This window comes from Dermochelys coriacea, chromosome 6, assembly GCF_009764565.3.
Source record: "Dermochelys coriacea isolate rDerCor1 chromosome 6, rDerCor1.pri.v4, whole genome shotgun sequence".
In the NCBI taxonomy this organism is placed as follows: Eukaryota; Metazoa; Chordata; order Testudines; family Dermochelyidae; genus Dermochelys; species Dermochelys coriacea.
This window is the reverse complement of record NC_050073.1, coordinates 5,353,559-5,369,107: the sequence shown is the minus strand read 5'-3', so window position 1 is coordinate 5,369,107 and position 15,549 is coordinate 5,353,559. Positions and strand designations below refer to the sequence as shown.

General features: G+C 44.0%; 1 protein-coding gene across 1 annotated transcript in view; it reads right to left on the bottom strand.

Annotated features, from left to right (window-relative positions):
* LOC119856882 (E3 ubiquitin-protein ligase rnf213-alpha-like) overlaps positions 1-15,549 on the bottom strand; it is a 175,927-nt gene that overhangs the window by 77,393 nt on the left and 82,985 nt on the right. Inside the window, 9 exon segments of the mRNA XM_043516118.1 lie at positions 1,108-1,223; positions 3,000-3,095; positions 3,215-3,348; positions 5,309-6,459; positions 6,462-8,946; positions 10,084-10,150; positions 10,152-10,237; positions 10,904-11,097; positions 12,173-13,643. Coding sequence (XP_043372053.1) covers positions 1,108-1,223; positions 3,000-3,095; positions 3,215-3,348; positions 5,309-6,459; positions 6,462-8,946; positions 10,084-10,150; positions 10,152-10,237; positions 10,904-11,097; positions 12,173-13,643 — 5,800 coding nt within the window.

Genomic DNA, 15,549 nt, shown 5'->3' with positions numbered 1-15,549 from the left:
CACCAAGTTACCCCTGTATTGAGCCCAATAACTTGCGTATCTTTCCAGCCAGGCATGTAATCTGGATTTGAAGACATCAAGGGATGGAGAATCCACCATTTCCCTTGGTAGTTTGTTCCAGTAGTTAAGTCTCGCATTGTAAGGCATTTTCTCCAGCCTTCACATCATTTTTGTGGCTCTGCTCTTTCTCCAATTTTTAGCATCCTTTTTAAAACGTAAATATTAGAACTGGATGCAGTATTCTAGTGTTTGCCTCACCAATGCCATATACAGGGGTATATCTCCCTAACGCTCCTCACTCCTCCTGTTTATACATCCAAGGCTTGCATTAGCCCTTGTTGTCACAGCATTGCACTGGGAGTTCATGTTGAGCTACTTTGTCCACTGTGACCCCTAGATCCTTGCAGAGTCACTGCTTTCTCATATACAGTCTGCCCTTCTGTCCATGTGTGATTTTTATCATTCGGGGAGAAAGCTCGCTTTCTTGAACATCCAGCACCACAGCCTTTCCCCCTAAGAGTTCCTAACTAGAGCTAAAAGAATTTGTTTTGATTTTTGACATTTCTGTGACATTTTTCATCAAAACTTCAAATTTTGATCTAAAAGGGGGGCTGGAGTGAAGAATTCCCACCAAAAAGAACAGATTCCTGGGGGGGGAATTGTTTTTGTTGAAATTCCACTTTTTGGTTAAATTTTGACTAGCTTTCCCCCATGTGACTTAAAGCACAAGTTCCATTGAAATGGGAGTTATGCTTGTAAGTCACTTAGGCCCAGATCTTTAAAGTTATTTAGGTGTTGCTGTGCTCAGCATTGCAACACATAACTGATTTAGGAGCCTAAGTCTCAGTTTCAAATGTGATTTAAGCACCTAGGAGCCTAAATCCCATTGACTGTCCTAAGTGCCTAAATCCCTTTAGAAAATGGGACTTAGGCATTGCAATGGTGAGCACAGCAATGCCTAAATACATTTAAAACTCCAGGCCTTACATATTACTGAAGATTCCACCCTGAACAGCAATTAAGATGGTTAAAAATTATTCAAAATGTTGCAATAATTTTAACAATCCCTCTTGCTTTAATTTTTTCCAAATCAAGACACATTCTTACCACTACTGAATGCCAGGTAGCTGCACCCCCCAAGTATCCTTGGGACTTTGGTTATGACGACGACATGTGATGGACTGGTCTTTTTTGTTTTTTTTCTCTCATCCACTATGCAGTACCTGAAAACACAACAGAAGTAAGATTCATAGCTTCTGTAAGGGACTGCGGAAAACTTTGTTATGGCCTAATTAGGGAACTTTCGCTTTCTCGAGCCGAGAGGTTACTGTGGGACATAGATAGCTGCTTCGTTATTGTGGGATAGAGATAGTTCTTGAAGGACACAGCTGCTTTGCATGGCCCTTTGCCAGGTAATGGAAAGCCCCCCTTTGAGAAGTACCTAATTCTATATTCATGAGCTGTTTTTGTGTAGTGCTTATTAACGCTGACTGTCTGCCCCTCCGTTGGACTCCGTCCCAGGCAAAGCTCCGGTGTGCTGGGTTCCCTGCCTCCGTGACTGCAATGCTTGGACTCCCCGTTGCGGGTGGGTCACTAACCTTCAATAAAGCCAATAACTCACAGCTGTGTGTAAGCCTCGTTTTTCTCAGAGTACTCCTACCGGACCTGTGGTGCTTCAAGCACCATGGCCCAGAACAGCTTCATAGATCTTTAGGTCAGAAAAGACCTTCTGACCATACAGTCTGACATTCGGCATAATAGCACAGGTGAAAGAATCTCACTTGGTGATTCCTGAATCCAGCCCAACAACTTCTGCATGAGCTAGAGTTGAGTTTTTAGCAAGAGATGCCTGGCCATGATTTACAGACTCCCAGTGATGGAGATTCACCCCATCCCTAGGTGAGCTGTTCCAATGGTTAATTCCCCTCCCTGTCAACAATTTGCACCTTAGTTCTAGTCTGAATTTGTCTCATTTCAGCTTAGGGTGACCAGACAGCAAGTGTGAAAAATTGGGACAGGGGCGGGGAATAGGAGCCTATATAAGAAAAAGACACAAAAATCAGGAGTATCCCTATAAAATCAGGACATCTGGTCACTCTATTTCAGCTCCCAGACACTGGATCTCATTCTGCCTTTTTTGCGTTCAGAAATCTCCTCTCCACTTAGGTTCTTTAGGCCACAATCAAGATAGAAGATGTGTTATCTGTCTCTCCAGCAGTCTCTTCTCTCTGGTTGAAATCCTGATATCTTGAAATCAATGCGAAAGCTCCCTTTGACTTCAGTGAAGACAGTATTTCACCCTATTTCCATTCTCCACTGTAACGTCTGAGAGTAAGGCTATGTCTACTCTTAAACCGCTACAGTGGCACAGCTGCACCACTGTAGTGATTCAGTGTGGATACTCACTAGAGCAATGAGAGATGTTCTCCTATTGCTATAGGTAATCCACCTCCCCAAGAGGCAGTAGCTAGGTTGATAGAAGCATTCTTCCATCAACCTAGTACAGTCTACACTGGGGCTTAGGGCGCCTTAACTACATACAAGGGTATGAGTTTTTCACACCCCTGAGACTTGTAGCAAGGTTGATCTAAGTTTTAGACCAGCCTTGAGTCTGCTTTTGACTTTTTGCCATTATATGAGGTGATACCAGCACAATCAGCCATTCCTGCTGTTTGCAATGGGTACTGACTGTTGCCAAGTCTGGTGATTTTTCTCCAAGCCCCAGCTCCCACAATGGCTGGATTATGGGAAAACCTGCTTTTGTTTAAGGTTGGGTGCCAAATTGGCCTTCAAGATTCTTTTGACAGCCTTATTTTTCCCATTCAGCCTCCCTCAGACACTGCAATGGAGTAGAGGGCTGGAAATTCAATCAGCAGGAACATATACTAGCACAGAACCACCACGGTTATTTTATAAGGCCCCGATTCAGCAAATCAGTGAAGCACATGCTTAACTCCTCCACTGTATTGGGACCTAAAATGATAAGAAAAGCTGCTTACTTTGCACAGGCAAGAAGCCTTTTGCTGCTCTGCGGCTCATCAAAGTTGAACTGGACAAAAAGCAGTTTCTCTTCTGTCGATTCTCTGAAAAACTTACTGCACATGATGAAAAAGTCTCTTTAGATACGTCTAAAATAATCACACTGAAGACATAAAAAAAATCACATACAAGACTAAACAACAAGAAAAAAAGTAGGACCAAAAAAACTCATTACCTAAGTTCCTGGCGGAGTGCATGTTCTGTATCAAACTGACTTAGAAAAAGACAGCGGATTTTATTTTGGAGGGTCAGTCTCTTTCTTACCACTTCCAAATCTCTCTGGTTTAGAAGTCTTGCATGTGTAGAAACCTATGAAAAAGAAGTCAATTTAGGCAAGATTTTTGCACCTGATTTTGCTATTGTAAAGACATAGGAAAACTGCAATAAAAATAATTCCTTTACAGGACTTTTGAACGGCTGCCCAATAGAACTGATGTGAAAATGTTTTTTTCCCTCTCATGGAAAATGTTGATTTTTTTGTTGAAAACCAAAGCCACGAACCACCCCATTTCCTGCAGCACAGCGCTCTCTAGTGCCACAACTGAGGCATTGGAGTCAGCACTGACTGGGAGGGGAGAAAGCCGTTCTGAAACATGTCCCTTCCTGACACATGCTGTATGGGTTTTGACAAGACCATAGCATGAGGTACCAACACCAAACATCAGTGGATCATAAGAGTTTCCTTGCAATGGTCACAATAATAATGACTCTCATTAACTTTCTGGGCTTTGGGTCAATGAAAAAGGCTAGAGGATCTTAGGCCAGGTTGGGATAGCTGGCTAAGATGCAGACAGAGCTGGGTAAGATGCAGAGTTAGGCAAATAGGCACTTAGCAGAAACCCACCTATATATGAATTCAAAGTTGAGCAGGTGCAGAGAAGAGCTACTAGGATACTAAGGGCAATGGAGAGCTGATCTTACAAGATGACAATGGAAGAGTGGTTTAGCCTAACAAAATGAAGGCTGAGAGGGGATCCTATTGCTCTCTATAAATACATCAGGGGGTAAAAACCATGGAGTGAGAAGGGCTACTGAAGCTAAAGGACAATGTTGGCACAAAAATAAATGGGGATAAATTGGACATAAATAAATTTAGAAGAAACTGGTTTTAAGATGCAGCTTGATAAATTTATTAAGTGAATTATCTGACAGAGTTCCCTACGTGAGCAAGGATGGGACTAGATGTTCCAGAAGGTCCCTTCCACTCCTATGTTCTTATATATAGAACTTACTTTTTAGTTTCTCAAAACCACAAACTTTTTACCTATAATGACAAAGTCAAAGAACCTAGAAAAACACTGCTCTGTAGGAAGACTGAAAGAGTGGGATTGTTACCATAAAAAGGAGATGAATAAAAGGGGGCTGGATCCAAATCTTTAAAATGCTCACTAATCTAGAGAAGGGAGATAAGGAGCATCTGTTCTCCCTGTTTCATAACACAGTAACAAGGGGACAGTCAATGAAAATAAAAGGTGGGGAATTCAAAACTGATAAAAATAAATCATTTTTCAAACATGTAATTAGTCTGTGGAACTCACTGCCGCAAGAATTTGTTGAAGACAAGAACTTCATAGATTCCAAGGCCAGAAGTGATCATTTAGTCTGGCCTTCTGTCTAACACAGGCTATAGGATTTCCCCAAAACAATTCCTGTTCGAAGCAGAATAGAACTTTTTAAAAAATCCGACCTCAGTGTTAAGACTGCCACTAAGAGAGTTCAAACACAGCCCTTGGTAAGTTGTTCCAATAGTCAATTATCCTCACTGTTAAAAATGTATGCTTCATTTCCAATCTGAATTTTGTCTAGCTTCAACTTCCAGCCACGGGATCATGTTATACCGAGCAGACTGAAGAGCCCATTAGCTAATATTTGTTCCCACTTATAGACTGTCATCAAGTCACCTTTGGACCTTCTCTTTGTTAAGCTGAATAGATTGAGCTCCTTGAATCTCTTGCTATAAGGCTTGTGTTCTAATCCTTTAATCATTCTTATGATTCTTCTCTGAACCCTCTTCAATTTATCAACATCCTTCCCACGTGTTTGTACAATGTCTAGCATAATGGGGCTCCGATTGTGACTGGGGTCTATCGGTGCTACCTCAATACGAACGATAAATAATAACAGTAGTAGTAGTAGCAGTCATCGTCTAATACTGTATTTTCAGGGGCACTGCGCACCTGCAGTTATCACGGAAATCAGCTGGAGTTCTGGTTGCCCCCACCTCTTAGAATCAGGCCCATTATAACAACACTGAAATAAAACCTCTCACCTCCAGGCACAGTCCATTGGTGCCATCTGCATTTGACTCTTGATTCACGGCTCCCCTCAGAATGTCAATCAGGTCATTGTGCTTCTGCTTTCCAAAGTACAGGTCCTGAATCTGCTCTGCGTCCTCCAGCGGAGAATATTTGAGGCGCAAGATGGAATAGGGGGTTGCACACTCGATGAGTTTGCTTTTAGAAGCTGCGAGGACTGACTCTTCATTGGACAGACAGATCCCCTGAAGGCCACTCGGAGAGCACTGCAGAACAACAGTGGCAGAAGTGTCATCGCTGAAACCAATGAAAACATCACATTCCTGGGGAGCCCGGTCTGCTGGCCTCATGCAGCAGAAGTCCGTGTTCTTGATAGTGACAAACAACTTGGCCCATTTGTCCAGTTCCACCTTCCATTTATCCAGGTCCTTCTGCTGATGGTGTAGAACGGTGTTCATCTCCAAGCAGTGCTTCTCCAGCCTGTTCAACAGTGGGGTGGGGAACTGTGTGTAAACCACGTTCTTCTCCTCAGTCACAATCAACCTAAACTCCTCCTTCACGCGGCATTTAACTCTGTGAGTTCCAAGGCCAAGGTCGACATAATAGTTTCCTCCTAATCTGACGAAGCACTGGTTCAGTGCATCATAAAGGCTTTCATACAGGTTGTGAATGTTTAAGAGAATGACGGGCCTGCCTGTCTCCATGCAGATTTTCACTCTGTTAACAGACCGACACACCTGTGAATATTCTTGGTCCCGTGGGAAACCTGAGCCAAACATAATATCACAGATCTCTATGTCCATGAGTTTAGTCATCTGTATGATCTGGAAAGCTGCATGGTTTGTTGTTAACAACAAGAAGTATCTAGATACAAACCCCATCTGTTTCTTGTCTAAATTTTCCTGTAACAAATGAACTGTATGGCTGGTTTCTAAGTTGGAAGGCAGAGATATGGGTGAGTACTTTCTGAACAGCTCTAAAGGATTCAGATCTTTTAAACCTCCGAAGTTTCTCAGAATTGCTTTTGAAATGAGCTTCTTTTCTAGAGAGATGCTTTCTGTGTTCTTGGCGTAAGGCAGTATCATTTTGATGAGGCTGTAGAAGTCGCGGAGCTCAAAAAATTCCATGGACTGTACCTTTAACACCTCACAATAGAAGTCAGCTCGGGGGGGAACAAATACTCAATCTTGGTAAAATGCATCTCATCAGCACAGATTCCCTTGGCTGTCTTTACCAGCTCGTCTTTGTTGAGGTCGGTCCGGAACACAAGGAGGCCCCGGTTCATTTTAGCAGGGTCCAGGGCCCAGTTCAAAATGCCAACAAAGCCAACTTTTTTGTATGGTTCTGGGGCTTCATCATCAACGCAACCATCTTCAAGAAGAGGGTGCAGTGTCTTCAGGGGCATCTCAGGTGAGTCTTCTGCAAGGCCTATCTCATCCAGGATAACCACAGAGGCAAACTCCTCCAGTTTCTGGCCCCTTTGGAACTGTGCACTTTGTTTGAAAGTGGAGATGATTCCTTCTGGCTCGGAATGAGGGCTGCATTGGAATGACACCAGCTGGACTTGCTTGCAGTGTTTGAACAATTCTGTTTTAGACAATCTGCCCTGCATTGCATCAGCGGCTATGGTCTTAGACAAGGATTTGGAGCTACCTGGCTTCCCGACAAGGAAGAGCTGCACTCTCAGGTCCATGCATATGACCATCATGAAGATGTTTTCCCTGAGGGCATCGTTCTGTGCTGTTGTCTTGGGAACAGAGAGGTTATCCAGGAACACCTCTTGGCAAAGTACAATTTCTTGCTGAAGCAGGGATTCAGGCACAGAGAAGCATTTCGCTATCTCTTTCAGATAATCTTGGCGACTCTCGAGAGATACATAATAGCAAACCCCAACTGCAAGAACCAGAGATCTTTGTGCTTCATTTAATACAGATATCTGATCTTTCTCACACCCCTTTGGAAGGGCATGAATGGATGGGTCATAGTCCTTTGAATTTTGAGCCTCACTCTTTTTTTCGTCAATAAGAGGAAAAAGCAGGTCTCTTAAGTTATAAAACCACAGCAGCACCCCCATGCAGCGCTTTATGTCCCGGAGACTGGCGATTCTGCATTCCTCTCTCTTTTCTCTTAAAATCTTCTGGGAGGTGGAAATAACAGAGGTAAAAACATCCATGTTCTCTTTGGGAAACTTTTCTTTCATGATGGATTTAACAATCTGTCTGATGTACAGACTCTGAGTTTTTTCATTTAGTTCCCCAAAGTCCTAGACAAGAGGCAACATGCTTGGTGGAAGAGGTTGCACCCGATACACCAGCTGCCTCAAAGGGATGTAGCCCAGCTTTTCTAGGGTGTCTTCACTCCGAACTCTGTACCCCAAGCCGGCTTTCTCTAGCTTCTCAATGGTTTCCTTGGTGTGCCTTTTGTAAGGGTTGCAAGCAGCCACCACTTTTAAGCAAGTGGTGGAGATTGGCTCTCCATTCACACTCTGGTCACACAGGACCTCTTTAATTGCAAACACGGCTTCGGTGGTATTGGCTTCATCAAAGAATAGCACCGCGTCCATGTTGTGCGTCTCTTCATTGTAGCGCACCAGCTCGATGTCTTCCTTGACTTTCTGGTGGATGATTTTGGAGCTGGTGCCTCCATGAACACGCACCAGCATCACATTCTGAACATCCCTTCCTGCTCTTTGCAAGCTGCACATAAACTGCACCAACTTGGTCTTCCCACAGCCTGTTTCACCCATGACGATCACAGGGATCCCACATTGGAACCTCAGGTGAATGGCCAGCATTTTCATGGTATTGTCTAAGGTCAGTTGGTAGGATTCATCTGGGTCCTGGAAGCTTCTCACACCGAATATGCTGCAGAGAGTTTCTAGCTGCTCTTGTCTGGACAGATCTTCAAACTTTTTATTGAAAGGGACTTTCTGAGCCTCAAGGGTGAGATATAAACATTGGTCAATAACCTTCTTCTCCAGAACAACCTGTGAATGTGTGTCAACAGCATCAAAACTCCGATTGATATGGAAACCCAAGAACTCCATGGAGTGGTTGTCAGCATGGAAGATTAGGTAGGGGTGCGACTTTTGCTCCCACTTGCGTCTTAACTGGTACCCTCTCAATACACTGTCCTCGTTCATTTTATCCTCTTCACTGGGTGAGCTTTCATCTGCCATGGCTAGGGAAGGCAAGGCAAAGTCCTTGGACATGGCGATCATAAAATTTACAATAAATGCTTTAAACCTTTTAAATTCCTCTCCGGCTAATTCGCTGCTGCAGAACACTGAGTTTTCACACTTCATTAACTGGAGGTTTAGGAAGCGCGTGAAGTTGCTGAGCTCAGTCCAGGAAGGGTTTTTTCTCCCGCAGGACTCCAACAAGAGCCTCAGACACTCTTCTTGGGTCCCTTCAACCCTCCCAGGGGTGAAACAGAAGCTATCAAGATTGGCGTTTCGCTGGTATCTGCTGATGTACTGGTATGACCTTTGGAAGGCATCACCCCTGAATGTGTCACTGTCCAATAGCTGCTGTTCCACTTCAGCACCAGCTCCAGAACTGTTATTTGTAAGCATCTCTAGTACTTCTATTGGTGATATGCATTTCACAGCAGGAAGGAGATTTAGAAATCCTGTCTCCATTTCACTGGTCATCTAAAATCCAAATGACAAGGGGTTAAAGCTTTATAAACACTGAAGTTATAAACTGAAGCAATCATCTATAAATTGACATTTATATTATTCATGAGGACATGACTTAATTAGTAGAGCACAAAGAAATTGGATAAGGTAGGACCATGTTACACAGTGCAAATAATTCATTGTGATACGACAAATTTAGATTCATGAAGTAATTTACCTAGTCCTCAAATGGTACCATCTCATCTTCCTAAATGATAGTGTTTAATTCACAAAACTTTGAAAGATGAGCAGTCGCCAATTTTAGGTAAACTATAAGCCCTGCTACGAAAAAAGCCTTACTCTAATATAGTCCAATGGTCTTGCTTCTTGCACACTTCTGTGTGTAGTTGATGCTCTAAAACAAGCCAAGCACCAACCTTGGGGCCTAGATTTTCCACTGTTTGGCATCTTGTGCTGTCATTTGTACAATAGTATTAGATCAGAATGGTAGCATCACATAGGTATAAATAGAATCACAAGATTCAAGGTCGGCTCTAACTTTATTTATACATATATAATGTGTCCAACTTAATGCTATTCTGGATACTGACTAAAGTTGGCCAACATTTTTTGACTGAAAAAATTTCCTGTCAGAAAATGTGTTTTCATTGAAATTGTTTGTAGGAAAGGATCAATTTTGATTACATTTTTATTACATTTTTCAATTTTCCATAAAAAACACTGAAACAAAATTTTTTTGTTTTGAATCACATCAAAAATTGTTTTGATTTGATAATGTTAAAATGAAAAAAATTCATTTTGACATATCTGAACATTTTCTTTCAATTAAAAATGGTGCCATTTTTCATTCTGATATTTCTGAATCAAAGCTTTTCAGAACTTTCCAAAGTTAGGATGAAAAGTTGAAATAGCAGACTTTCCAACAGGATGGAAATTTCATTTTTCAAGCAGCTCTGGTACTGATAATATGTATTTCTTCCAACAGCAATGATTTTATACAACTCACTCATTTTTCTCTATATTTGGACTGTACAATACAAGCCAAAGATTTGTAGTTCCATCAAAGTCTTCTTACATTGAATTTTAACATGCTGCTGTCACCTGAGAAAATCTGCTATTCACAGTGCAGAATTCACATTTGGAGAGTACCTCTTGTTTTCTTGTGCTGCTTATGCCTTTTCCTCTCACCAGGTATTCAATCAAATAAAGATGGGACTCTGCACTTCCAGACCATGCCATCAGGGCTTTGGATGTGTCTCAGAATGCACAACTCAATCAGTAACTTGTAAAGACCCTTCGAGACCTGTCAAGAAAGATGCAGGATTGGTCAGTTTTACTTCATTGCAATGTCAACTGTTCATTGCTTCCCATTGTTACTAAACATTCTGAATTAGTGATGACCCAAAAAAATCAACAAAAGAGAAGAGATGCCCCAGGAAAGTACATCCCAGGTCAGAACCTCAGCTAGTGTAAAACAGGTGTGGCTCCACTGACTTCAAGCAAGCTACACTGATTTACACCAGTCAAGGATTTGCCCTATTTATGATCTCCCTGCTGACATAATAGTAAATGTTGGGCTGTCGCTGTGCCAGTGACAGAGACAATGGAAATACAAAGAGATTTGCTGGCATTGTGACTGAGTATCAGGTGCTGGGACACTGCACAGCGATGCAGAGTTAAAATCTGCTGGGAGCATCATCTTCTTTTGGCATCACAAGGAGGTGGGTCGAGTTTGGTTTGTGGTGGAACTTCAGGTAGGACAACTAAATTTCAGGTGAGACAACTGTTCACAGTTTAACCCTTTGTTACAGAAACTGAACGGTATTAACTGCATTGCAATACTACCTACCAGTGGAAGGAATTTACTTATCCGACACTGAAAGGCACAATCACATTTTGAATGAGCCGTGGAAAATCCATCTCCACTGTATATCATGGCATGGAGATTGCGCTTGGAAAAGACACTTACCACAGGGCATACATCAATATGGAAGATCCTGGGCCCAGCCTCAGTTGGTTTCTGTTCCAGTGAGCGAAGCTCCTCCAGGAGAAATCCAAAATCTATTTCCGACTCTGTCAGCCTAATGGTTTTGTGGCTCAGGCCTGCATTCTCTGGTCGGGGTTTGGCTTTTCTGGTGGTATTTGCTACAAACAAAGACTTCCCTAAAATGAGAGAGAAGGTCAAGATTCAATTTCTACAGTGCTCTGCCTTCTCATAGTCTGTCTTTATGTTTCCATTTCTTCACCTGAAGCAGAGAAGACCAGATCCCCAGCTAGTGTAGATCAGCCATAGCTCCACTCACATCAGTGGGCTAGACCCCCAGCAATGAGCATAAGTCACTTGGAGTCAATGGTCCGTATCCATTGGAGTGAGCCACTGGAGTGAGTGGAGCTACACTCATGTACACAGGCTGAATATCTGGCCTTTTAAAATAATTTTTCTTCAACTTGGGAGCTAACAGAAGTTTCTACACTGGAGAAATCTCACCTCCGCTCCACAGGTTAGGCATGCCACAACTTAGAACATAAGAACGGCCATACTGGGTCAGACCAAAGGTCCATCTAGCCCAGTATCCTGTCTTCTGACAGCAGCCAATGCCAGGTGCCCCAGAGGGAATGATCAAAACACACAATCCTCAAGTGATTCATCCCGTCACCTCTTCCCAGCTTCTGGAAAACAGAGACTAGGGATACCATCCCTGCCCATCCTGGCTAATAGCCATGGACCTATCCTCCATGATTTTATCCAGTTTTTTTTTAACCCTGTTATAGTCACTTGCTGTAAAATGAGCTTTCTTAATGGTAAAGGCCCAGTGACGGTGGTGCCAGTTCAGGTTCTGAATCCCCTCCCCCTCAATAAAGAGCATAAAGCAGAACTAAAACTGAGGGCAGATTTTCTGCTCCACTCTGATGTAGATTCTCTTCAACCTGCTCCTTAACCACCCCCTGCAGTCCCAAAGCCAAGTCTGGACCCAACAGCCCATTTGACTAATAGTGTCTAAAGATACTTAGGAGCCTCACAGGGAAAGTGTTCCCATGACTACACCTCCAGCTAGACCTTGACCGCCCTATGTAGGTCATGGGTCTACCTGTTCCCTATGTACTCTGGGGCATCGCAGACTGATTCTGCTCCATCTCCCAGTGCATAAGGGCTAAGCAGAATCTAGCCCTTAATCTGTATTCAATTCATACTCATCAGGACAAGTATAATCCAGATTAAATCTCTACTAAAACCTACCCATGCCAGCTCGCTCTGAAAATACAAACTTCATGTTTTGATTAAAGGGTTCTTCAAAGACCTGAGCAACAGGTGCCACTCCATTGGACACTTTCAGATGTGTCTTCAGGTATTTCTGAATTTCTACTCCCGTATCACAGGAAAAAGAGACTTTGTATGTGTCAAAGGCCGTCATAACATAAGAATTGTGAGCTTTGGTGTCACAAAAAATAAGAAACCTGTAATCAGCATTGCTACAAGATTGTGCAAAGTGGAAGAAGAGGGACTCCAGCTGTTTGGAGACTTTGTAAATTAATTTTTCTGCACCAAGCAAGCAATAGATCTTTTTGTCTCTCGAGCCTGGGGAAAGAGCTCTCCTCACAATCAGCTCAATGTCTTCTTCCTCTGTGTCGGAGGTACAGACCAGCACCTCATCGTACATTGGAAGAGGTGCCCTCTCGGAGTGCCTATAGGCTGACAGCAAGGAGAGTAACATCTGCTCTTCTTTACATGTGACAAGGCAAGGCTTCCCCGCTTCCAAACCTACTGGTAAATTTCTCTCAATGACAGCAGTTTCAGGAGACGTCAGGTATTTCAGCATTTCACCGAAAACATCCAGGCTGATGTATTTGTCCGACACCAAGCCAGTGAGCTTGCTGCAGTAAGCGTTCCAGAGCAAATTCACCTTGTCATGGATAGATGGCAAATTCTCAAAGGAAGTGGCCAGTTCATCTTTCGCAAGGCTTTGAAAGGTGGATGGATCCACATCTCTGTTCCTGTTTTTAAACTTCATGGAATTCTGCAAAAAGGCTTCTCTTTGCTCATCATATAATTTGCACAGCTCTCCAATCTTTTCCTCTTCATCAGCATAGTCTAAGGCAAGTTTCATGAGCATATGCTCTGTAATGGCTGAGTTTGGCAGATAACTCTGCAAAGCTGCCTTACCCACTGATTCATCATACCCAGACTCAACCAGACCTTGGATGAGCTGAGGAAATTTAACAATGTAGTCATTCCAGGACACAGATTGACCATCTTTCTCAGCTATATCAACAAATTCTGCAGGAGTTTCAAGTGCTTTCTTTAATGCCTCTCCGATATCCTCTGCTTTAACATCATGCTTGAAAACAGAAAGCATATTGAGAACCTGTGGGTCTGTTTGTCCTTCATGCAGCTGGGCTAACTTGCTACACAAGTAGAAGAGTTGGCGTGCAGTGAACATGTTTAGATGGCAATAATTATTCCTTTGAGTCTCCAGATATTTTTTCCACTCTACAAGGCAATGCTCCATGACTTTGCAAATGCCATCTAATTCTTCCAGGATGGGTTTGTTGCTCTGAACAAGGATTCCGGCTATTCCAAACTCAGCGTAGATTGTTACTTTGCATTTGGGGTCACAATAAACTTGAGCTTTCCAGTCTATGAAAAGGATATTGCCAACACTGAGAAGTTGCAAGTAGAGCTTCCCAACCATTTCAATTTTTTCCAGGATCTGTAATGTGTCAAATACACAATGGGAAAATATAATTTATAGAATACAGCTTGTTTTCAAGATCATTAGGGACTTTCTTCTAAGCATCTTTACAACTTAACCTGGGTAATTTGATTAAGTGGGGATTCATCTTGGGACACCCAACTTCTCTTTTTACATCAGGTAACCAGAACCCTGACATGAAAAGGATCCGCTTTCTGTGGAATATTTTGATTTTTCATCAAAATACTAAACATCTGGAAATCACAATATTTCCATTTGGATATGCTTCTACAGTGCCTCATGGGAGTTGTAGTTCAATTGTTGCCTCATGTCCCCATTCTCCTCTATAGACTGGGCTTCTCAGTGGGTCTCCACCTTCCAGGATGCAACCATTTCCCCTTGCCATGGGTGGAATCATGGTGCATCATGGGCAGGGTTGAGGGGGTCAGAGCCAGCCCCAGCCCACCCTGTAATGTAAGTGTCCCCCCCTGGGTAGCAGCAGCAGCAGCAGCCCGGGGCTCCGGGGGCTATTTAAAGGGCCCGTGACTCCCCTCTTCTACCACCCTGGCTGTTTAAATAGCCCCTGGAGCCCTAGGGTAGCGGTGGGGCTCCAGCTGCCTCTGCCGCCCTGGTCCTTTAAATAGCTGCTGGAGCCCCACCGCTTCCCCAGGGCTCCAGGGGCTATTTAAAGGGCCCGTGACTCCCCTCTTCTACCACCCTGGCTGTTTAAATAGCCCCCGGAGCCCTGGGGTAGCGGTGGGGCTCCAGCTGCCTCTGCCGCCCTGTTCCTTTAAATAGCCCCTGGAGCCCCACCGCTTCCCCAGGGCTCCAGGGGCTATTTAAAGGGCCCATGGCTCCCCTGTTTCTACAGCCCCAGTCCTTTAAATAGCCGCTGGAACCCCGCCGCTTCTCCAGGGCTCCAGGGGCTATTTAAAGGGCCCATGGCTCCCCTGCTTCTACAGCTCTAGTCCTTTAAATAGCCGCTGGAGCCCCGCCGCTTCCCCAGGGCTCCAGGGGCTATTTAAAGGGCCCATGGCTCCCCTGCTTCTACCTGGGGAAGTGGCGGGGCTCCAGCAGCTATTTAAAGGACTGGGGTGGCAGAGGCAGCTGGAGCCCTGGCCCTTTAAATAGCCCCCGGAGGCCTCCCCTTAGGGCTCTGGGGGCTGTTTAAAGGGCCCAGGGCTCCCCTGCTTCTACAGCCCCAGCCGTTTAAATAGCCCCTGGAGCTCTGCAGCCGCTACCCCAGGGCTCCAGCAGCGGGGCTCTGGGGGCAATTTAAAGAGCCTGGGGCTCCAGCTACTGCTGGGAGCCCCAGGCCATTTAAATTGCCCCCTTGGGAAGCTGGGCTACCCCAGTACGGTGCACTGGCTCTTGCTGGGTACGCCATACCGGGGCGTACCGGCTTACTTTCACCTCTGACCATTGGAGATGTAGCCCAATGAGGGAGTCCAGCCTATAGAGGAGAATGGGAACATGAGACACCCAAACGACAACTCCCATGAGGCAGTACAGTGGCATTTTGAGAGAAAGGATGGTCCAGTGGTTTGGGCACTAGCCTAGGACTAGAAAATTCAGGTGCAATTCCCTGATGTACCTCAGAATTCCTGTGTGAGCTTGGGCAAGTCAGTCAGCTTTTCAGATCCCCCTCTGTACAATGGGGATAACTGCCCTGGCTCATAGGAGAGTTGTGAGGATAAATACGTTAAAGACTGTGAAGTCTTTAAGATCTACTGATAAAAAGGTGCTATCTATTATTTCAGAATCAAATATTTGGTTTTTCATCTGAAAATTTTTGATTTTTCTCCAAAAAGTCAAACTTTTCCCTGGAAATTGTCAATGAAAACAATCCCCCCTCCCATTTTTGTTGACACTTTCCATGGGGGAAAAATTGTTTTCCCACCAGCTCCACTCAAGAATCTCAGCT